Below are 24,876 nucleotides of genomic sequence, written 5' to 3'. Positions count from 1 at the left end.
ATAAAAGCCTCGAGACCATCTCTTTCCTGTCTGCTGGCCTTGCCTCTAGAGAACTTCTGTTGGCTTCCTAAGTCCTCTGCTCCTCCCTCCCTTTCCATGTTGGGACTTTACCTATTGCTTTTATCCCTGGGTATTCTTCCATTTCTGCCTGCGTTAGGCTTCATCTGACTTTCAAATTTCTCAAAGACAGGATTTAACAATGTGAGTAAACAAGTCATCACTTTCTCTAGAAAATAACATGGCAGGCTTTTGCTCTGCTGTTGGGGATGGGCGCTTTTCTTTATAACAATTGGCTGTATCTACACAGGTTGATTTTAATGGTATAAAATGAAAAACCTCCGGAAAAGGAGTCTCTCTATAGCTTCTCAGCAAGAAGCAGGGTATTTTGCTCCTTTGTAATGACCCTAAATGCAAGGTAGACGGGGGGAGGGGGGAGGAACCGGAAATGGTTTTAAACAAGACAGTGGAGTTTACAGAGCACTGACTCTCCTTTGCTAGGCTGGAGATGGAGCTCAGTGGTAGAGTACTTCATGTGCAAAGCCCTGAAAATCAAAATTAAAATTTGATATTGACTTCAATACAGAGGATGGGCAGAGGCTGGGAGACCACCCAGGAGACAATAACCCTATCACAGAACAAAGGCAATGAGGCTCTGAGTTTGTCAAACTAATACTTGACATTTCTGTTACTCCCTTTCTCACACAAGAATTGCAGAGCAGTTACTTGAAATTCAATTAGAGACACGAAACCATTGTTTCTCTTCTGACATTTTCATCGCATTCCCAGGCTTTGCAGAAATCAGTCCTAAGCTATTCTCTCAGTATAAAGCTCTTGTCAGTTTGTTTGAATCCATTCTCACCTCCTCCATTCCTGTAAGACATCACATGCCCAATTATCTAGGACTTGCGATCCAACCATTGGCTGGATAGACTTTCCTGTTCTCCTGTAATCCTTGGACCAGCTTACACTATTGTTCGCGGAGTTTATGTGCTTTATTCCTTTCTAGCAGTTCTTCCTTTCTGCCTTCTTCTTTCCCCGTTTTACTGATTTTGCAACTTTCCTGCACTCAGGACAGATTTCTTTTTTCAACTCCCTCCATCTCTATTTGCAATTTTCTCAGCCACCAGGAGACCACAGGAATGTGGAGCAAGACGTATTCTAGAGAATCACTGTTTTGACCAGTTTCTCTCCCTCATGAGGGAAATGTGCTCAGGATGAGTTGGTCCACACAGCCACACAGCGAGGCAGCTAGTTAGTTCTCACAGCTGTGGTGAGTCTAGGCGTAAGATGGAAGGCTGATTTGCTTGGAGCCACATGTCAGATCTGTGCTGCTGGTGGAGCTTTGTGTGTGTGTGTGTGTGTGTGTGTGTGTGTGTGTGTGTGTGTGTGTGTGTGTGTGTGTGTGTGTGTGTGTGTGTGTGTGTGTGTGTGTCTCCTGGAAAGCTGAATCCAGTGTTAAATGTCTTTCAGGATGGCACCAGTGTGTCATGTCGCAATGTGGTGATTAGGTGAACTGTCAGGAATTGGCAGTCAGTGGTTCACCTCTCTAATCTCAGCTCTTGAGAGGTGAGCGTAGAGGATCTCATGGGTAAGCCTAGCCAATGGCTACCTCATGAGGGTGAGGTCCTATCTCAAACAGAAGAACAATGGTAAGTAAATAAGAGAGGATAAAGAAAGAAAAAAAGAGTGGTAGGCTTTGTGGGATGGAGCAGCACAAGCTTGAAGGGACTTGGAGTTGTGAAGGGCAGGGACCCTCCTCCAATGACAAACCTTCCCTGCTGACCTCTCAGCTAATGCCAGCAGTGACACTGATCTGTCTCTGCTAGTTTGTGTTTTATAGTCAGAAGCTCCTAGGTCATTGGCAAAGCAAGGTTGGCAACATCTCTGTCGTTCAAGAACAATTTGCATCTTTGTGGTTTCTGAGTTTCTCAGACTTCTCTCTGGGCTGAAGAGAAAACTCAGCTGAATCTATCTGGAATCCTACTACTCTACAGAGCGTGATCGAGGAACCCAACAACAAGTAAAAGGGACTGGGCCTCATGGAAACCTATTCAGCAAAGCTGTTGGTCCCAGGAGTATTGCTGCACCTCTGGGTGTCTTGTTCTTTTCCTTGTTTGCACAGTGACTTTCCAAATGACCTCTCCAGACCTGGCTGTCCAGGCCCTACCCAGAAATTCATCCAAATACCCCCCAAAAAAGGACTTCCTTGTGAACTTCTCAGTAAAGCACCTTTAATTGAGATAGCTGGCCATCCTGTGACTGGGAGGAGTAAGGAGTGAACCACAGACCAAACTCACATACCACAGTTATCGATCTATCAATGACTGTCTTGTGTGCAAAATCAAGGGGAGAGGTTGACTGAGCCCAGGTACAGTGGTTGAGGGGCAAGGATAAAGTCTAAAGTCATGAAGATGATGATGAGCTGAGCACTGAAATATTCAGAGGACACACTTATTAATGCCTCGGGGAGCAGAACATTTTCTTGCTGGGGATGAGACAAGATTGACCTGCTGTCATACAGTAGGATGGAAATTTGTAGGATGGAAAAGCCAGGAGGCAGCAAAGTAAATATTAAACTAGAACAGTGATAGTCATATTAAATGCTCATAATTACATTAACAATTTCTGAGGGCTTATCATATCCTAGGAATGATTATGTTTATTCATGAGACCTCATTGAATTCTCTGCACCAACTGTGCATTATTTGACACTCCAGGGTTTCTAACAATATGGGGAACTCTGAATGCTCACCTGGCTCTGACTGGAGTTGACAACCTCCTTTAACTATCGGGAAAGAAGAAAACCCCTCTGGAGGGCCTAGAGTTCTTAGAGGATGCTAGTGTGACATCAGTCTGCATCTCTAAGATGGTGCCTTGTTCCTCCTCTACCCTCACTCCCAACTCTTTACCCTTCTGTTCCCAACCCAGACATTCCTTACGTCTTCCTTGGAGTTCTAAAACTGTAAAAAAAAAAAAAAAAAAAAAAGATTTCAAACACTTAAGGTTCAGTACTCATGTGATATTTCGATACCACCAAAATCTTGGACGTTATCAATTTGCTAGGCATGGCTCCATCTATTTTTCAGAAACCTGAGGGTCTGTTTCATAATTATTTGCATTTTTACTGGTATATACATATGAATCATACACAGAAACTGAGTGTCTTCATTCGAGGGCCTAAGTCTTGGATCTGTCTCTCTCTCTATCTTTTTTTTTTCCATTACAACATTCTTTTTATGCAAGCTAATCTGAGATGCCATGTAAATGGGTCACTGCAAAATGCAGCAATTTAATTTTTCTCCAACTAAAATAAGACACAAACCAGCATGATCTCACTTCTATTAACTTGGATCTGCCTTTATTCTCTGTTCAAAGATATAATAAATTACCTTCATCATTGCAATTATTACCAATGCTGTCAGGTACTGAGTGCCTATATTTCAGACACCATGTTAAAGGCTTATATATGAAAGTATTGCATGAAATAAGCCTTTTTTTAATATAAGAAAGCCACAGTATTTTTTTAAATCAAGCCATCACTTTAAGAGATATTGTATTAGGTCTTTAATCCAAATACTGACTTAGATGATATGTAAAAATTTCAGGTTGAAGACAGTCTGAAATTATTTTATATTATAAAATCAAATATTCTTCCAAAATGTTTTTTCAAAAAAGGCCAATGTTAAACCTTAGCCAACATTCAGGATTGAAGCTGTGGTCTTCATTGGCCAGTCACCAGCTATAGAAGGGGCAAGTTCACGTTTATTCCTCTTCCTGGGAATTTATAACTACGGATATCAGTGGACATCCGGGAGCCAGTCTGGAAGCTCTGTGAAGCTCTTTCCTTCTCTCATGGCTCTGTCCTGTGTTATCCAATGCAGTCCTGATCGACACTCCATTTTAACCCCAGTGGATGGGTGATTCCTGTCAATTACTGCTGCTGACTTTGCAGACAGGTCCCCTGGCATGGTTCCCCTCTGTCCATGAGGAATTTCCCTGAGACCTTTTCACCTTTGCCTTGGAATTGTGGCCCACCCTCAATGCTCCTGTTTCTCTTCCATGGTCCCAAAACATTAAGGTGTCCGCACCAGTTCCTCATTCCTCAAATGAAGGGAGGGAAAAGCCTGTTCTGCAGGAAAGTTTCTAGGAGCTCTCTCTTCTCAAGTCTTCTCTTTGGAGGCTGGTGAAGGCTAGCTTGTTACACAGAAAGGGCTATTTCAAAAATAATCTTTTTAAAAAATAATTTTGTTGTCCAGGTGATATGCAAAGAGGTTACAGTCACATATGTAAGGTCGTGAGTACATTTCTTATTGAACTTGTTCCTCCCTCCCTCATTTTTCTCCTACTTTCCTTCCTCCTGTCCCCCCCCCCCAAGTTGTACAGTTCATTTCCAACATATAGTCTTGTGTGTATCACTGTTGCATGGGTTTGTCCTTTGTCCTTGGTCTTACATTTTGTTGTTCCCCTTCCCTTTCCTAATTTAGATAAATAGATAGATAGATAGATAGATAGATAGATAGATAGATAGATAGATAGATAGATAGATAGATAGATAGATAGATAGATAGATAGATATGTATATGTATATGTATTGCCCAGAGTACCAAAATCAAATACAGCGGCAACAGGGGATAAACCATAGAGGTAAAAAACACAAAAGAAAAAAGAAAATCACATAGTACACTAAAAACAAAAACAAAGAAAAGCCTCCTTTCCATGTCTTGGGTAACTATTGATCTATATCTGCTGATCTGCTAGGATTATCCTAGTATATATACACAATGGAATTCTGTTTCCATCAGAAAGAATGGCATCACCCCTCTCATAAGGAAATGAAAAGACTTGGAAAAAAATCATATTAAGTGAAGTAAGCCAGACCCAAAAGTATTATTATAAACTGTGATGATGCATGCCTATAGGCTAGCACTTGTGATACTGAAACAGATGAATTGTGAAGCCAGGCTGGGCCTCAGAGTAAGATGCTGTCTCAAAAACAAAAACAAAAACACACACACAAAAAAAAACCCTGCAAAAATGAACCTAAATTTAAAAATCCCAGGCATTGTTTCCATTAGTTTTAGTTATTGTAGCTACATTATTTTTACTCTGTTGGTATTATTGTTAAGGTGTTCTTGATGTGGCTAAGAAGATCTCAGACTAGAGAACAAGGTTTTTTATTTTATCTCCTTGTAATTCCACATCTGGGTATCCTTCTCCCATTCATGTTGTCTGATATCTAATGTGTTGCTACATCAAGAAGAATTTAACTTGAATTCTATTTCACAGTAGGGTGTGTTAGCCCTTACAACAAGTAGGTGAATAAAATATGATGCTTCCATTTTTAAGACTCAAAAATATTAAGTGAGTTGCCAATTCTTTTTCATTTTTTGTCAGTACTGGTGTTTGTGCTCAGGCCCTCATGTTTACCTTCTTGACTTGCACGCTACCTGCCCTGCTTTTGTGTTAATTATTTTGGAGATGAAGCCTAGTGGATTTTTCTGCCTGGAGTGACTGTGAAGATAATTCTCCAGATCTCAGCTTCCCAAATAGCTAGGATTACAAACATGAGCTACTAGACCCAAGCTTCTTACATTGCACAACATCACAGTAAATTCTGAAACCAAATCTATAATATCATTTAAATATTACTATCTGGTCCTGTTTACATATTTAAAGACATATCAATGCATATCTAGATTGAATGAAATGGTTTCTCTTCTTTAATACCTAAGTTTCAAACTTGTAAATTACTAACATATAGATAGATAATGCTAAAAATTTCATTTCTGGTCACTAGAAAAAAAACCAATACATATTTCAACTCTCATTAATTATATAGAGATACAGAAATTTCAGGAAAAATACCAGGTTTTCATAGGTGCTATTACTCATCTGCTATTTACAAATGTCTGCTAATTTCAAGCACAGTCATTATAAAGTTATGTTACTTGTTTTATCCCTGTGATTGAAAATAAATTAAGTGAAAGTAGGAAAAAATGGAGGGAAATATACTCAGGGAGTCAGAGCCTTAGATGCCAACATTCTTCTGGGTCTATTGCTCGTGTTGTCTTGGGCAAGTAGCTTGTATTTCAGGTTGCTTTGTTCAAACTTCAGGTTGGGACAGTGCTAACCCCCTCACCATTGTCACGTGTTGCTGTGAGAACCAATGGAAAATGAGATGCCAACACTAAGTTTCTATCCTCCTGGAAGCTAGAACAATATGTGTGGGGTTTGGAATCTCTGTAACCCCACCCTCAGTCTCATAGAATACCATGCAGTTAAAGGAAATGAAGCAGTTGGTCATGGGATAGGGGGGAAAAAAGAGAAAAGGTAAAAAAAAATGTATCTAGTGTTCATGTAAAGGTGAATTTGAAAATTTATAGCCGTAAGATGAAGCTCGCCTGGCATGAATTAACATACCCAAATTCACACCCCATCTGCCACTGTGTCACCAGTCCATAGAAGATTTAAAAGAAGATGGATTACACACACATAAGCAAACACACCCATAGCAATTTCATTTTATTATTTCTCACTTAGTATTCCCACCGGCTTCTCCTCAGTCTGTTAGCCAAACACACAAACAAAATCTGTTTTTATGTTGTATATGTTAGAATATTATTTTTCACAAAGAAACAAAAAGAAAATTCCTCTTTAGGCAATTATATTGGCAACTTCCAACAAGAAACAAAAATTCAGAATGGAGAGCATTCTTCATTCTGTCCATAAAAAATAACAAACATATTAACTCTCAAAGGATTGCTGTAAAAATATGTGAATGTCTGCCTTCAAGTGTTATTGAATTTCCCCTCCCCTCACCATGTACCTGTCATACCTAGGTAATAGAACTCCCTTGGTCCAGTGATGCATGCAGGTTCCTAATTCAATTCTTGTGAGAAGCAATTGAAAAGTAGCTGCTATACCTAAAAATCAAATTCTGGTGTCTGTCATAAGAATTTCACTTGCTCATCAAGAATTTGAATACCCTATATATATATATATATATATATATATATATATATATACATCTATATGTATATATATCTATATATTATAGAAACAAAATGACTTCTTTTCCCTCCCATGGTCTGACTCAACTTACAGGAAAATTTCTTATTATTCCAGGAATCAGTTAACTTTCTGGGACTCTTGTTAATCATGATTAATGTTACTCCTTCAACTTGTCCCAGCTCTTGAAGTTTCCTGTATCTTGTAAGTAACGTTACTGAGCAATGGTTCAATTGCCCACTTTGGGTTTACAGTGTAGATTAAGTGGAAATGACTGTAGTTTCAGGTCATCAGACTTTCAGCCAGACTCTGGTGTATTATGGCATTGTTTTCATGGCTACAGCAGTATCTGTGATGCATGTCCATGGTAAGCTCTCCTCAGCCGTAGCTGGTGAACCATAGATAAATAGCTTGTGTCCAGGATAAGCTTTTCTCATTTGGTATGCAAAACCCAGTAAAACAATACGTGAGGTGCTGGTTAAAGTTTGGGGTATTATACCATACTACTGTCAGCTATTATAATGATAAGGTCAGTGCTATCTCTTTTGCTTTTGACCATGGCAATGCTTGAGGCCAATGAACAAGGATTTAAAGCAGTGCAGTGATCTGGGCTCACCCAGAGAGGCTTAAATTCAGTTGTCTCTGGTTTTTGTGAAACATGAAGGCTTCCTTGTTTGTTTGTGTTTGTTTCATATTAACTTAAACAATACAATGTGGATATGAGGACCTAGTATAGCATCTCGAACACCTGCTTCTGGCAAGCAGTAAAAAAATAGCAGTAGTTTAATTTTTAAAAAAACCTAACCCTAGAAGTCTTTGATGGTTGCTGAAAGACTAGATGATGTGAGGCCCCTGCAAACCAGTAGAAAGTCAGGAAAGGAATGGCCACACCATTAGGACAGAGTATCAGGGGTCCACAAAACTGGCTGGGTGTTCTGCGGCCAAGTAAATGCATAACTCTCATTGCAATCTAACAGCCACAGAGAGATAAGCCTGAAGAGACTAAACTGTCCATTGTGTGAAGTAGAGGCTTCAAGCGTGAGGTCCTGTCTAAATATAAAGCATCTCTAACAATGGCAGAATGGTCAGAAACAGAATGAGGTAGCAGGCCAGGATAGGCTCAAATTCCCTTTTCCACAAAAATGTATGCTCTTACTTTGACTGCAAAAAGCAGCTCATAAATGAATTCTCATTACCATACATTAGTATGTCATCATGTGTTTACATTTCCCTATAAAAATTGGGACTAAAATCATATTTATCTATAATTGAGTAAAACAAATGTACTACCAAAGGAATATTTGGATATCCAAATCATATTCCAATCCTATCCAACAAGGTAGATAGGATTTTGAAATTCTATATGGGCAAAAGAAAGATATTCATGACAGAAGTAGTATGCATTGTAGAAAATGGTGGTGTGACAGCAAAATTCAGGTTTAGAGACTTGACAATAACCAAGTTTGGCTAAAAATCAGGGAACAGGGAACGAGTGAATAATCACAATCCTCTGGCCTGCACAAATTCCTCTGGCTGGGAAAAAAGTTCAAAGTTTAGCAAAAGACTTTTTTAGGTCAGTCATGGGGCTTGAACTCTGGGCCTGGGCGCTGTCCCTCAGCAATTCAGCTCAAGGCTAGCACTCTACCACTTGAGTTACAGTGCTAATTCTGGTTTTCTGAGTGGTTTATTGAAGATAAGTGTCTCATGGCCTTTCTTGCCTGGGCTAGTTTGAACCAGGATCCTCAGATATCAGCCTCCTAAGTAGCTAGGATTACAGGTACAAGGCACACACTCAGTGCAAAAGATTGTGGGGTGAGGATAACTTAAAGTTTTGAAGGAAGTTGGATGGAGATAAGGATACCAGATAATACTTACTCCCTGAATGGGAAAATGTAGATTAAAAATGAAATATGGAAAAGAAAATGGAGGACAAATGTCAGAAGTTCTGGCAAAGTTGAACCATCAGTCCTGGCATTAGTTTTATTGTAAAGAAGTAGATATAGAAATAAGTTCAAAATAATTTTGGAATTTTAGTCTGGGGAGCACATAGAATAGCTATGTGACTGTTAGAAAGCAGAGAAGTTTTAGGGTGATTTCCCAATGCAAGGAAAATGATGGTTTGAATTTACATTGCACTAGGAATCCAAGGCATGCCTAGGAACAAGTATTTATAGGTTGCTGTGGGGTTAAACACTCATATACTAAGGAAGATGTAACATGTTTGCAGGTAAGAGACAATGAATGATTCAAACTGGTGAGCAGCATAGACTTTCTAAAATTAGCCTACGTGTGTTCAGAGACTTAATAAAGATACAGTTCTTCTATCTTAAATCTGGTATATTGCATACCTACTTGAATTGTCCCTTTGGATTAAACAATAAATATTTGGTATACTCTGAACTTAGCAACAGTCTTAGATATTATTTTCTGTTCAAGTCTTGTTGTAAAGGTACACTTAGTCTACTAGTAAGTGAATACATGTTAGAGAAATATCCACCTCAACTTCCCATATTTTTGCTGTCAATAATTTAATATCATGTATTTAAATAGTCACAAGATAGTGCAACTTGGCCTTTTTATTTTGGAAATATGTTGAGTGAGGGTTTGTTTTCCAAGAATTACGAGTGATTTTCTCCTATCTAATAGGGTATGCCATTTATAGAAAGAGGTTTAAATCTAGGTATCTAGATGAGTTCTAATCTGAAAATGTTTCCTCATAGATTTCCAATACAACAAAACGCAAGGTCATGATACAAATTTGGGGATGAGACTGTTAACTGAGGAAAAAGAAGACTCCCTTGCTACATAATATGCTCAGAAACTGACCTAGGCAAATAGCTTCTCTTCTACCAGCCAATCCCAACAAGAACAGATAGTAGAGTTACAGTTGCCCAGGTTTTTCTTTTTAAGGTATAACCCTGTCAGAGAGAAGCACCTAGATAGAATAGCGCTTTCTAAAGGAAAGCCATGGAAAAAAAGTACACCAGAGGATATGACTTCATTTTTCCCCCAGAATGATACTTTTAAGAGTTCTTAAGCAGATTCCCTAGAGTCTTAGCTATCCACATCTACAAAGCAGTTGTCCTTTTTATATATGCTCTTTTTTAATTAAAAGGAAAGTGAGATGTTTAAGAGGCGTACAAAATGCACATATGAATAAACAGGAAAGATGAGTCAAAGAACTAATTATGCCTTGACACTTGCATCCTGCTACTGTACTGCAGAGCCGAGATTCTGCTCTAATTGTCTTGTACTCCCTTTTGTAAGAGAAAAGAAAGCCTCTCCCAACGCTTAATTTATCTATTTGTGCTGATGGTTCCCAGTGGATTCTCCTGAGCCCCCATCTGTGTTCCTCAAATGCCTGGATAGACGAGTGGGTCCCTCACAGTACACACTTGTCCAAATGGTACATTTCATGTTAGATTACAAGGGCATCCTCCTCCTGAGAATTTCCTAATTTCTTAGCCTTCTTGGCCTCTGTCTTTGGACTCTCATTATTTTTCCTAGGAAGTAGTTAGTTCTATCATGTTTTATTGATTTTTTTTTACTGAAATTTCTTCGTTGGACTTTACTTATCTACCATTATTTACCAAGTAGCCAAATGTTTTCCTCTTTCAGACCATGATAATCTTTCATTCCCTTTCTTGAGTGCTATATTTATTTTGTGTCATGAAATCTGTTCTGTGCCCCATGTCTAGAACCAATGTTTAGGTCATTACCAACTGCCTTCGTTTCGTTGGTCTCAACTCTTCAATCATGTTCCACCTTACAAAGCAAGCTCACAAACGCTTTCATTTCTCTGATTTTCTGAGACACAGTTTGAATCTATAAACTGGCCCTGGCTTCATACGTAGACTTTGTTTCAAAAAAAAGCGGGGGGGGGGGGGGGAACTCCTGATCTATTTCTATTAAACTAGCAGACACTTAGGAATCAGCTTTCTTGCTTTACTTACCAGGTTTAATACTGCTGGGTTTCAAATTGTGTATGTCAGAGTAGCCTCTTAGGCTACTGGACACATTTTAAAGCACACAAATGATTGTGAATTGAATCAAATCAAGTATTTTTTTAAATCCATAAAAGATTTTCAAATTTCACATTTTGTCTCTCTAGTTCCACTACAAACAGTGGGACAAATTGAACTCGTTCTTCTGAATTTCTCAGGCACTAGGCACAGAATCCACATGGTGAAAATACACTCTTCTCAGACATATTAACACAGCTGTACCATTGGCAGTCATTTGCTGAATACATGGTGCACACACCAACTGCTTTAAATATGTTTTTTACAATCCTCATGGCCTCACCAGGTAAGCATTAACTCCATTTCAAATATGAAAAAATTTGTGTAATTAAACAAGCCCAAGATTGAGGAAGTCATTGATTGGCCCACCAGTTTGTAGTCCGATAGAACTAAATAGCATGTATACAATTCCCTACTCATTTGTGCCCAACAGCTGGGAAATAGATCATGTGATATCACCTCCAATAATTTGCCAATGACCCTGCAAAATATGTGATGCATATATCTGGTGCTAGATATATGATTATGATTAGTATTTAAGAGACTTAAATATTATGAGCTTGGCTACTTTACACATTCTCTCTGCATCTTCTGCTGAAAATTTTCCCAATCTATTTTTCCTTATCAAGTGTGTATATGGTCTACTTAAAAGAAAGGAGCAACATTCAGGCTGTAGTCCTTTGAAAAGGAGCAACAGGCTAGATTCAACTCTTCAGGGAGCTTGGCTTTTAATGGACGTCCATCTGGGCTGTTATATACACATGCAGGGTCAGTAAGGAGCAAATCCTCCTTCTTCTGCATAAGACCTCACCTGCAAGGGCCCATTAGTGCTAATGGGTCACTTTCCTTCCATCACTCCTAGGATCAAAAGGAGAAGTTGCATCTTTGATGAGGTGGTAATGGTACCCAGGGCTAAGTCCACTTAAGAGTTTCCTTTGTTCTCTTCCTATGGAAGCCCACCAAGGGACTTGAGACCACTGTCTGCCATGTGAAAAGTTTATAAATACAGTACTAAGTAGGGGAGCTAAGTGCAGCTTCAGTAATGAAAATGCAAACATATCTCTTATTTATAAAGCCAAACTCCTCTGCCTTGATATTGATAAGGCTCATATCCTGCACTACTTGCACTGATATTTTCTGCTCTTTAATGAAACCGGGTGAAGATTATTACTTTTCTTCAATAAGCTCTGGTAAGTCTGGTGAATGAGTTTGCTAATAGGAAAACAAGAATTGTGGTAGGATGTTGGGAGGTAGAGGAAGGAAGTACATTATTCAATTAGTTCTCTCTGCCTACATGGCATCTTACATTATTTTCTTTTTTACTTTTTTCTTCCATTAACTCATTCAAATTGATAAGTGACAATATTCATTGGCAGCTAATTATGCTTAGAATCTAGTCCTAGGAACATGGAAGAAAGAAAAACACGTAAAAACTGAATATACCTCTTTTAGGAAAATGCAGTGGGAAAGAAAATTGGTTATCTTTAGCTTTCAGTACTAAATTCTACATTTGAAAGCCTAAAAGCCGAGGCTGGAATTCTTCATTCAATTTCACACCATCGCCCAATTTATTAGGCCAGGATTTTTTTATTAATTTGGTTCAACAAATGAAGACAAGGGACATGTCCTTGCATTGATATTTGACATGTGAAAGTGTAAACTCAGCCCACATTCTCTCATATCCAAGGTAGTTAAATTTAACTTCCTATAACTCGCCTTGCTATCTATTTGAGCTCTGATTGTTGGAACGAGTGAAAATATAACCTTTCTTCTTTCCTTGGAGTTATGTCTAAAATATTCCAGATGAGAAGCAAAGAATTCCAGTTTACTTGCCTTTTGGGAAGTAGAGACAGAAAGAGGTAACATGGAACCTCTTCTCAAATATTCCATAGTCACAACTCAGGGGCCCACTGAATGGTAATGCAGGCTCTTTGTTCTTATGTGCAGGACCATCTCGGGACATGTTCTACTACTCTAGACCATCAGAGAATGTTTATTCTGTTACTCTCAGGCCACAGTGAGGATAAAAGTTTGGAGCAGTTCTCCAAGCCTCACCCTACATAAATCTACCATATTTCTATTTCTCAAGCATCTCCTTGCTGCTCAGGGCTCTCCTGAGGAAACACACACAGTTGACATCATTCTCCTAAATCTGCCTGTAGCTTTTCTACCCACCAATGCTCGGCCCTTACATTAGAAACCTGAGCCCTCTTTTAAGCATTCACCAGTGACTGTTTTGTGTGATAAAGTATCTCCAAGTTTTCTACTGCTGCCCCACATGGGGTCCAAGAAAGCTCTACTTTCCTCATGTGCATGCTATATTCTGTTTTGTTCCTAGAAGAGACTAGGCTCCTAAGACTCAACTACAGAAAGCTAATTTTATATCTTTGAGTTATGACTCATATCCTTTTTGAGGTAACTAAAATACAATGGCCTGAAATTTAAATTAGAGAAAAGGCAAAAGAGAATGGAAATGTGAAGACAAAAATTGAATATTTCAAAAGTAGTATCTAGCTTATCTCAGATCAAAGACATACTATCTTTGAATATTGAGGTTAATGGACAGTAGTGAATAAATCTTCTTTTATTCAAAATGGGGGAAGTAAAAATATCTAGTACTTTCTACACAAATTATATGGGATCAATGCCAGCCTAATATAATATAGCTTTACTTATTATGTTAAGGCAACCAATTTCTCAGTTTTTGAGGGTAAACTTATAGACCAGAGCAGTGTATTATGGATCTCTAAGGTTACCCTCTTCATGTTCTGCATTGATAGTTTGCTGGAGTTAATTAATTGCATTTTTTAAATGCCATCCTGATATGGTTGGTGACTGATCTGCAGTAGAAACACACATAAAATCAAGTATCGATTGTATACTCTCTCTCTCCCTCTCTCTCTCTCCCCCTCTCTCTCTCCCCCTCTCTCTCCCTCTGTCCATCTCTCTCTCCCTCCCTCTCCCTCTCTCTCCCTCTCTCTCTCTCCTCTCTCTGTCTCTCTCTGTCTCTCTCTCTGTCTCTCTGTCTCTGTCTCTGTCTCTGTCTCTGTCTCTGTCTCTGTCTCTCTGTCTCTCTATCTGTCTGTCTGTCTGTCTGTCTCTCTCTCTCTCTCTTTCTCTCTCTCTCTCTCTCTCTCTCTCTCTCTCTCTCTCTCTCTCTCTCTCTCTCTCTCTCTCTCTCTCTCTCTCTCTCTCTCTCTCTCTCTCTCTCTCTCTCTCTCTCTCTCTCTGCTGCTGCTGCTGCTGGGCCTTGAACTCAGAGCCGGAGCCTGCATGCTGTCCTCCCAGGTTTATTTGCGCCAACTTTTTTTTTACTGATGTTCTACAACTTGACAGCTCCACTTCCGGAGTTTTGCTGTGTTATTGGAGATAAGAGTGTCTTGATTTCTTATTTGGACTGTCTTCAAACCTCCATCCTCAGATCTCAGCATCTTGAATAGTTAGACTTTCAGGCACAAGCCCCCAATGCCCTAACTGTATCCTCTCTTTTGAAGTAAAGTTGGAGAATCCAAAACCTGGGGACAAAGCTGAGCAAAGCCGGTCGCTGGTGGCTCACACAGGTAATCCTAGCTACTCAGGAGGCTGAGATCTGAGGATCATGGTTCAAAGCCAGCCTGGGCAAGAAAGTGTGTGAGACTCTTATCTCCAATAAACCACCAGAATACCGGAAGTGGCGCTGTGACTCAACTGGTAGAGCACTCGCCTTGAGCTTAAGAGCTGAGGGATAGCACCCAGGCCCAGAGTTCAATCCCCATGACTGACAAAAAAATAAAAAAAATAAAAAGCTGAGCAAAATATTCCGTTAGAAGCTGCAATGAAAATGGGAAAATAAATCAATAACTTGTTAACACATCTCGGTGTAGTCAAAAGTGGTATTTTTAACATATAAAAGGATCACAAACCTGAAGACCTACATAATATTAAATAACATTCACATTACTATGGGATCAGTTCATGAACAAGATAGACATAAACATAGACTATAAGGTAGCTGTAGGCATTGGAGAGAACTTGTGCTGGTTAACTGAGAGACCCAGAGCTCTCTAGGCAGAAAGCCCATTTAACAAGCATGTGTATTGATTGAATGCCTACTATACATTTTCCCTCTGGTGGATGCTTCCTGTTTGTTAATTAATTTAACCCTCACAGACACCCTACCCAACAGGTTTTGCCACTCTCATTTAGAAAATTAGGGGCATTAATTATCACAGAGCCTGCTCATGGACACAGGGCTAGTACCTAACAAGGGTTTGAGGTTCAGTGAGGGGGTACAGCCCCATGGCCTGTGCTCTTTCCACTTGCTCACACCAGATGGTGTGAACACCAAATGTTCACGTTCTTTTCAAAGTACCTTCCAGAACTACCGGTTAATCGTTGTATATTATTCAACCATTTTATTCTTTTGTACTTTTAGGAACAGAGGAAGTGGTACATTTTTTTTTTAATTTTATTTTATTTTATTTGTGAACATACTGTACAGAGGGGTTACAATTACATGGGCAGGATAATGCGTACATTTCTTACCAAGCATTGCAGCCTCCTCCTTTGGTTTACCCTTCACATCCCTTCCCAGCCTCCCCCCTCCCCCCAATCCCAATCCTTCTCCTTCCCCTCCCTTCCCCCCCTCCTCCCGCACCGACGTTGTAAAGCTCGTTTTGGACATGACAACTTGTACTTCTTATTGTTGCAACAGGTCCGCCTGTATCCTTAAACAACTGGTTTTTCCCCATCTCCTCCACAAGTTATACTGACATCAAATATAGTGAAAGCAGGGGTTATACTGTGGGGGAGGGACATACAAAGCAACAAAGAGATAATCTTATAAATGCGTTAGAAACACATTCATGAAAGAAAAAAACATTAAAATACATATCTAAGGGTTCATTTTCCTGACATCACATTATCTGATCTCTTCCGCTTGACTCATACATATACTAGATATTGCAAATAAGGGAAACAATGGGACCTATGTTTCTTTGAGCCTGGCTTACTTTACTTAATATAATTTTTTCCAAGTTTTTCCATTTCCTAACAAATGGGGCAATGTCATTCTTTCTGATGGAGGCACAGTATTCCATTGTGTATATATACCACATTTTCTTGATCCATTCATCTACTGAGGGGCATCTGGGTTGGTTCCATATCTTAGCTATGGTCAGGAAAGGTACATTTATTTTTTTTATTAATCTGTTTTATGCAGCCACTGCATTGCTTTATCCTATTGTGTACTTATAGAGAATGACTTGTTGCTTTTGTGACCAAGACTTTGCTCTTCCCACAGGTGACCTGTACATAGGAGGAGTGGCCAAAGAGACATACAAATCCCTGCCAAAACTTGTTCATGCCAAGGAAGGTTTTCAGGGATGCCTGGCATCTGTTGATTTAAATGGACGCCTTCCGGATCTCATCTCCGATGCCCTTTTCTGCAATGGACAGATTGAGAGAGGATGTGAAGGTACAGATCTCTGCTAGCACGCTCCCAAACAGTTATAATTCCATCTAAAATAAGATTGAACCTCACCAGCCAGCAGGGAAAGACAAATCTGCAAACTAGTCAAACATGCATAGAGGGCATAGAATTTTTAACTTAAGGTTTAAATTTTCCATTTCCTAAATCTTGTATTCTGGACTACTTTTAAGCCTGCACTAATATCCAGTGTAAAAGGAGAGCTATCATTGTAGATCTTCTTATGTCTATTGTATGTGTGTGTGTGTGTGTGTGTGTGTGTGTGTGTGTGTGTGTGTGTGTGTGTGTGTGTGTGTGTGTGTGTGTGTGTGTACATGGAGGAGAGGGGCTGGGCATTGTCCTTGAGCATTTTTGCTCAATGTTAGTACTCTACCACTTGAGCCACAATTCTATTTCTAGCTTTTTGGTGGTTAATTAGAGATAAGAGTCTCACTAATATTGCTGCCCACGTTGGTTTTGGTTTTGAACTGCAGTCCTGAGATCTCAATATCCTGAGTAGCCAGGATTACAAGCATGACCATAAACACACACACACACACACACACACACACACACACACACACACACACACACACACACAAAACACAACCCTTTCTTAAAAATATTTTGACAGTAGTAACTCACATTTGGACAAGCTACAAACAATGATCCTTCTCTGCATACTTCCCTCATACCTGGGATAGAAGGTGTGGGCCACTACACCTGTTTATTCTTTGAAATAGGGTCTCAACATTTTGTGTAGGCTTGCCCGGATCTCTAGTCTTCTGATCTCTGATTCTCAAGTATACAGGGTTACAGATGTAAATTATAAGCAGTGAGAGTGTATGCAGTATATTTTCTGTATAGGAAAAATGGGTTTCTAGTATCACCCATGGCTAATATTCTATATTTCAGAAATGCAATTAAGTGTCTTCCATTCTTTTGTGTCTTTTCTCAGACTGAGATTGTCAGGGGTCATTTTTTTATTGCTACCTTCATTTTAGCTAATTTTCACTTCAATGCCTCAGATTATTTGGGCCACTTCTCCCTCTGGAAGTGTGATTTAATCACATTATCATGAAGTGTGTGGCTCTGGGTATGTCTGGGCTTCTCTTTTAATGTCCGTCATAGTTTGTTCCATTTTGTAGAATCAGAAAAAAAATCATATGAAAGAAAAGAAGGACCAAATGTGAATTCTAACCCTTATTATTAAGAACCATTCCTTCCTAGCCAAAATAATGACATTAATATTTAGCAATTACCTAACCTGGAAATTTTTAAAATTTGAAAATACATTTCTTTTCTCACGGAAGCATGTTTTTCTGAAAAGTCAGATGATATTCCAACTGTGTGGAAATAATACAAAAGGATAAAGTTATTAAGGCTCTGATGAATTCCTTATTAATAATATTACTTTATAGTTACTAGTATTTTCAGTAGTAATTCTTGATATAGATTCCCAAACTCTTGTTGGGCATCATTTGATTAGGGTTCTTAATTACACACGTTCTAGCATATCATTTAATTTCCATCTGAACATTTAAACTCACACAAAAGATTATAGCCTGGTCCTTTCAGACCTCAACTAGAAAGACTTAAATAACCCATCTTTAGAGATTCTCCCCCCTATTTATTACCTCTTTACTCTTAGATTCTTACCACAATCCTATCATGGTGAACTCACCTTTCCTTTCCCTGAATCTTTCATTCCAATATGAAAGTCAACAACTTTTAGCTCATTGAATGGATCTTAGGAATAATCTTATAAGTACATATCATACTCTCATATTTTATGATTAGAAATAACATTGTGTATACCCAATAAATAATCTCTCTAAAGACAGTTGTCCTATTGAATTTTAATCCTAATCATATTAAAAATCTCCTCAATTCCATGTTAATAAAAACAGCTTGTATCTGACATCCCCAAATAGCTTGTCAAGGTTTTCTATCATTTTTACTCAATAAGATTCACAAATCTCTAAACTCCTAGTATGCAAAAAGTTCTTGCTCTACCTTTGACCTTTCATTTTTATTTTATTTATTTTTGCCAGTTCTGAAGATTGAACTCAGAGCCAGATACTGTTACTCAGCCTCTGTGTGCTCAAGGCTAGCACTCTACCACTTGAGCTACAGCACCACTTTCCGCTATTTCTGAGCAGCTCATTCGAGATAAGAGGCTCACAGACTTTCTTGTTCTTAGCTGGCTTTAAACTGCAATCCTCAGTTCTCAGACTCCTAACTACGATTACAGTCATGACCCACTGACATCCAACTCAACCTTTCATTTTTAACTATTTCAGTAGAGGAGAACTGATTTTATTGATAAAATATATCTCACCTATGGGAGAGGCCTTTCCCTTTCAAAGTCTCAAGATTAATGTTTCTCAAATGTCAATCTACAACAGAATCATTTTGAGAAGTTTTAAAACCCCAAGTGTTAACTATCACAACTGGGGCAGCTGATTCAATACACTTAGTCTAGAACTATTGATATTTCTATTTCTATTATATTTATATATTTCTTTCTTCCTTTACTATTTATTTAGTTATTCATTGGGCCAGTCATGGAGCTTCAGCTCAAGTCTTGGGCAGCTTTTTTTTGCTCAAGGTTGGCACTCTACCACTTAAGCCACAGCTCAATTTCTGGCTTTTTGTGCTTAATTAGAAATGAGTCTCATAGACTTCCCTTCCTGGGCTGGCTTCCAAAGGTATTCTCTGATTTCAGCCTCCTGAGGTAACTAGGTTTACAGATGTGAGCCATCAGCACCCAGCTTAGAATGTGTATTGCTCACATGTTCCCTAGTGATTCTACCACTATAGAGTGCAGGATTTGGCAGTTACTGCTTTGGATGACAGTGACTGCTTTTCCTAGGCAAATAGTAGAAAATATTATAGACTGGTAACCAAAAAACAAACTCACTTATGTCAAGGTAACTCCTCTACAGTTTTAGAGAGTTTTCATCATATTTTGAGGACCAAAAACATTCAACCCTAAGATTGCTTTCTAAGAGTCTAAAGCCTTTTTATACCTAATTGTAGCAGGTTTGCCTTTCATCCTATTGTCTCAACAATGGTAATGAGGTTTACGTAGGTTATTTTATTTAATCTTCAAGATTATTTGAATTCCTGTCCTTTTTCTAGATGACTGATTTTTTTTCCTCAGAGATTTGAAGTGACATTCATAAGGGTAAACACACTAATAAGTGGTTAGCAGAGACTCCAAACTCAACCATACTTTATCTGCAAGCCAAAATATATAGCCAGTTTTTCCCAGTGTTTTTTTTTTTGGTTTCCAGACATTATAGATTTAGTTTTATTTTATTTTCCTTTTATAGACACATCCATTTTAGAAATCTTTTAATATAAATGTCCTTTCGCTTGTTCTCAATTTTAGTCAGTGATAAAATAAAAGGAACATTATGTAACTAAAGGGAAAAACAAATTCGTGATTCTGTCTTGTATAAATGCCTTTCAGTGTTTAAGGTGAGTATTTTGCCAGGCACATGCATGCCTTCCCTTGCAGCTCCTGAATGCAAGGAAGTTGTTGTGAGAATAAAACAATATTAAAAATAAAGTCTATCTTTATACTGTCACTGAGTTTGGGTAGGTATTGTATGTTGCAGCTTTGCAATATAGGTGGATAAATGTCTGGGATTTCAGTTTATTATTATTAGAGTTTAGCATTGTGTTCGGATGGATGATTTCTAAAAGAAAGAAAAAAAGAAAGAAGAGCAAGAGGGAAATGGAAAAGAGAGAAAGGGAGGAGGAGGGAAGGGAAGGGGTAGGAAGAAAAAGAAGGAAGGGAAAGGAAAGGGAAGGGAAAGAAATGGAAAGGAAGGGAAAAGATACCACCCTTTAAGATACCTTAGTTACCTCTGAGATACCTTTAGGTTCTTGCTCCTGCTAATGCAGGCCACAGAGCAAATAATCTATGGATAAAATCATTAGGCTCCCATACTCTTTGCTCTTCATCACAGAAAGGAAGACGCAAAGGAAGATTGCCTTTGAGAGATTTTATGTGTCTAAAGAATGAAAATAAAAACACTGATTATTTTCTATTTCTGATGTTATGGAAAGAACATCGGTGTTTCCAGAAGCTTGACATTTTTATACCATGACTTGTTTTTAAAACCCTATTATTGTTTTGATGACTATCATGACAGCCATTCTTTGTTTGGGTTTTTTTTTTAACTGTATTTTTTTTGTCTTTTCTTTTTTGGTACCGGGGATCAAACCCAGGACGTTGCACTTACTAGGCAAGCGCTTTGCCACTGAGCTACATCCCAGCCCTCATGACAGCCATTCTTGATCAGAGCCTGTGTTAGAGTTTCTCAATTTGTAAGAATTCACATGAATTAGGCTAACATCAATTAAGTTCTTCTGAAGGAAGTTATCATAGAAATATAAATGTAAGAAAGATGTTGAATTGACATTTTACAAGAAACATCAACTTATGTGAAAACTAATTACAGATATCTTTGATTTATTCACTAAGTAAATACCTGAATGGCTGTCACAGTAGACTGGCATCCAATTAGCCTCGTCTCTGTTTTTATATTTTCAGAAAGCCTATGACTTTATATTTACTGGAAAATATAGTTAGCTTATTCTGTTTAGGTAGACTGTTTCTCACATGTTTTGAAATCATTATTAGGAGTTGCACTAATAATTATTCAAAGGATAGCTTATTAGGGCAGTGCAGACATTAGTCTCAAATCCTCAAGTAGAATATACTTGGTAAAAAGTAAGTGTGAATGCTCCTCATTGAGGTTTTCTAAAGGAATATTATTCATGGGGAGTTACATTGCAATTTGTTTCTGCTACTTCAAATGATACAGTTTTGGGAGTGTGGTGATCACTATAAAACCCAGCAGCTGGAAAGTGATGGGTTAGCATTACAATTTTAAGACCTAATTGCAAGAAAACATAGTAAATCTAGCAAAATCACAGAAAGGGATGATTGGTGTTCTTATGACCACAGTCTACATCATATCTGCCCATGACAAATGGTCCTGCGTGTTCCCAGTAAGCAACATGGTCATTTTATTGAAGCATTCATATCTATCCAAAGGAAGAACAATTACAAAAGCCTTTTAATTTTCCTTCATTACATGTCATTGGCTCAATTAACCACTATATATACACATGTATATATACAGTAAACTTTTAATAAATTACTGCTTTCTCATTTTTTTGGCTTTCCTCAAGACTTATGGCTTTTAGTATTAATTTGTTTGCGATGCATAGCATTTCCTCTCCTTTTGCAACAGCATGCTCTCTTGACTCTGAACATTCTCTTTGCCCCATTTCAGTATTGCTTACTAACATTTGATATATTTTGCTTTTTTTTTATTTTGCTGACAAAGTTGCATTGATGAAAGCTGACTTGCAAGGTAGATAGCCCTGTGTGTACAAAACAAGACTGAAACCCCAGACTACACAGTGGAAGCCTTAAAATAACATGTTTACAGTTTTGCATTTTTGTAGTATTTGTTATTCGGGTACAGATTTGATTTTTTTCCCCTTCTTCTTAAACATTCTTCAAGAATGCTGTGCTCCTTTTGTGGCATCATTTGCATAAAGGCTTTCAGTCTTGATTCTGTTTGTTTAGTGATTGCCTTTAGTGCTTTGATCATACTTTTCCAGTTCTTTGTTTTACAGTGTTCTAGTTATGATCCTCTAGAAACAGACTCACATTTTTTTCACTTGTGTGTTTAATGGGGGCATGCCATTTATATGGAGTTTTTCACTTTATGTTTAATTGCATGAGATCGTTAAAGCATGTGAATCAATACTTGCCAACATACCTACCCAAAACACCTAGCAATCATAACTCTACCCATGGTTTTATGCAGAAAAGCTTCTCAAATCCTAGGATACTTTGCATAAGTTTTTTTTTTATTATTTTGCCAGTCTTTATCTCAATCTCATGAAGTTATAATCTCCATTTCTCATGGTGTCTCTATTCATTGGTCAGAAGTTAAGAAGATCCACTCATTTTCTAAAATCCAACTGTGGTAGAGAATTATTAATGATGGAATGAGATTACCTGCTACCTCAATCATATTAGAAGCCGCTAGAGTGACCTTTCCTATTTGATGGTTTCATTTATTGTTATATCACTGCCATGCACTTGAAATCTAAGAAAAACTTCATGCTCCAGCTTTTCAGTTCCTAGTTTCAGGTGTGTGAAGTACAACTTCCAAAACTAGTTTGGCCGTGTCATTTTAGGTGTTGGCAACTACTATGTGTGATCTGGCTCATGTCTAAAATGTTCCGGATTATACTTTTTAAAGAACCCAAGTTTGTTTTTCTATTTGGAATGTCTTCCCAGGGCCCAGCACAACCTGCCAAGAGGACTCATGTTCCAATCAGGGCGTGTGCCTGCAGCAGTGGGATGGCTTCAGCTGTGACTGCAGCATGACCTCCTTCAGTGGCCCACTCTGCAATGACCGTAAGTACCTGTCTGAGGACAGCCTGATACGTATCGCCTCTTTCCTCTGCTCCTGGACACCGGGTACTCTTCCCATTAACTCCGTGCTACCATAATGATGGTTCTGCAGGAGCCTACTGCTCGTGAGCTTTTAAAATGATGATTAATATTTGTTGCCTTGTTGGAAACTTTTTTTTTCATTTCTTATATATGGTAATTCTACCCTTACTTTTGAAAACTTCAGGTTGCTTTATACTAAGTAATATTTAATTTTATAAGACTTTTTATCCTGAGGGCTGTAGTTTCTGTGAATTCTTCTTTCTTCATCTCTTAAGATGACCCTTCCCATTTATTTCAGAGAAACAAGTTTAAGCTTTTTCTTCAAGTACTCTCTTCTCTTTTATCCACTCCAGTATCTTCACCTTTAGTCTCACCATATAAGCATGACAATGAAAGACAGTAATCCTATTATATTGTGAGATATCATGGTGCCTAATGTATATCATAGCAGAGAAGATATTGAGGTAAAATTCACTGGTATAGGGTAAAGTTCTGCTTCTGAACTTTCACATAGGTGCTAAGAATATTTCCTACCAAGTATTTCCTTCCACTGCATTGGAATTCCTAACAAAAGTGTCCAGTTCAGAGTGTGTGGCTTCTGTAGGAGCTACTATAGGATGAAGGGATGGAAGATATAGTGATTAAAGGTGTGGGTTTCACAACAAAGTCTTGAGTGTGGATTTAAGGAAAGTCCAAAGATTTTCTTTCTGACCTTTGTCTTAAGAGATTCTTTTCATGTCACTAGGTACACATACCACCATGTTGAAAATAGGTTCCAATTAAAAAATGTATTCCATTCAACTCTACTATCATCATAGGAAAATAGTGCAATTTACTAGCTGATGCCAGTTTCCTATCCAAACTATTGGTTACAAAAGTGCAGCAACTAATACATAGAAAAAAGTAAAAACACACTTGAAGAATTCATTTTTAAAATACATTTTATTTTAAAGATACTGAACAGAGGAGCCACAGTTACATGAGTAAGGTAATAAGTACCTTTCCTATTGAGCATTGTTACCCTCTCCTTTGTTTTTCCCCTACTATCTCTTCCCTCCCCACCTCCTTTCAGGGCCATATCACCATCAAAGGAGAAATAGCTGTTCTCCATGTTACCATTCTTCTTTCATAGAATTACAGTAAAGTTGAAGCAATAAACATATATTCCAACAACCATATATTTGTAAAAACTATATTTCTGGACACAAAATCACACTTATAAAACAATAGCATCATTTTGGAGTATATGAATAGCCAAGACTCAATAAGTACATACACACAAAGCAAAGAAATTTACAAAACTTACAGATCCTTGAATAACAATAGGTATTGTTGTCTAAGAGTAGGAACTTCCTGCCCTTGCTCCTATCCCGCAGAATATGATGTAAACTTCTTTTCAGGGACAATAAGACTGAAAACCTGTCAGGATTTTTATTATTGCAACATTTTAATCCAGAATACCATCCTGACAGATGCATTGACTACACGTGGTAGTGGAGAGGGCTTGTTTGGTATGAAAATATTTTTCATTTTGCTCAAGAACATTCTCTGCCAAACTATGCTTAATCTAGTTTCCATGTTTTACAAATAAGTTGCCGTTTGGCTCTGTGAAACTGTGTATCCTCATATACCAGTTAAATAAGAAGAATATTTAATTTCTGTATGGATGCGTTAGGTATATTCTAAAGGAACATCAAGATCTAATCTTAAGTATGAGGCTGGCTTCCATGTCTTTTCTGCAGAAAATTATTTGAATGCTGCTTCTCAGTGATCATTGTGAGGATGGTAATGACAAGGCTATTTGATAGGTTCTTGTAAAGGTAGATCCCATGCAATAAATGTGTGTCCTGATATGTCTCTTGCACAAATCAACAGTAAAATCACTTTGCAGAGCTCTCAGAATA

General features: G+C 38.2%; 1 protein-coding gene across 44 annotated transcripts in view; it reads left to right on the top strand.

Moving 5' to 3' along the window:
- The window catches only part of Nrxn1 (neurexin 1), a 1,041,346-nt gene that overhangs the window by 500,756 nt on the left and 515,714 nt on the right, over nt 1-24,876 (top strand). For 23 of the 44 annotated variants that reach the window (XM_070025560.1, XM_070025561.1, XM_070025582.1 and 20 more), the window contains 3 exons: nt 16,312-16,485; nt 21,846-21,872; nt 22,814-22,933. In XM_070025560.1, coding sequence (XP_069881661.1) covers nt 16,312-16,485; nt 21,846-21,872; nt 22,814-22,933 — 321 coding nt within the window. The remainder of the gene's footprint in view (nt 1-16,311; nt 16,486-21,845; nt 21,873-22,813; nt 22,934-24,876) is intronic. The other 21 variants (XM_070025611.1, XM_070025573.1, XM_070025575.1 and 18 more) reach the window with 1 other exon arrangement.

Source organism: Dipodomys merriami, unplaced genomic scaffold (genome assembly GCF_024711535.1).
Source record: "Dipodomys merriami isolate MVZ:Mamm:240054 unplaced genomic scaffold, mDipMer1.0.p SCAF_17, whole genome shotgun sequence".
In the NCBI taxonomy this organism is placed as follows: Eukaryota; Metazoa; Chordata; class Mammalia; order Rodentia; family Heteromyidae; genus Dipodomys; species Dipodomys merriami.
Note: the sequence above shows the minus strand (reverse complement) of the source record. Positions and strands in the feature narration are given on the sequence as shown.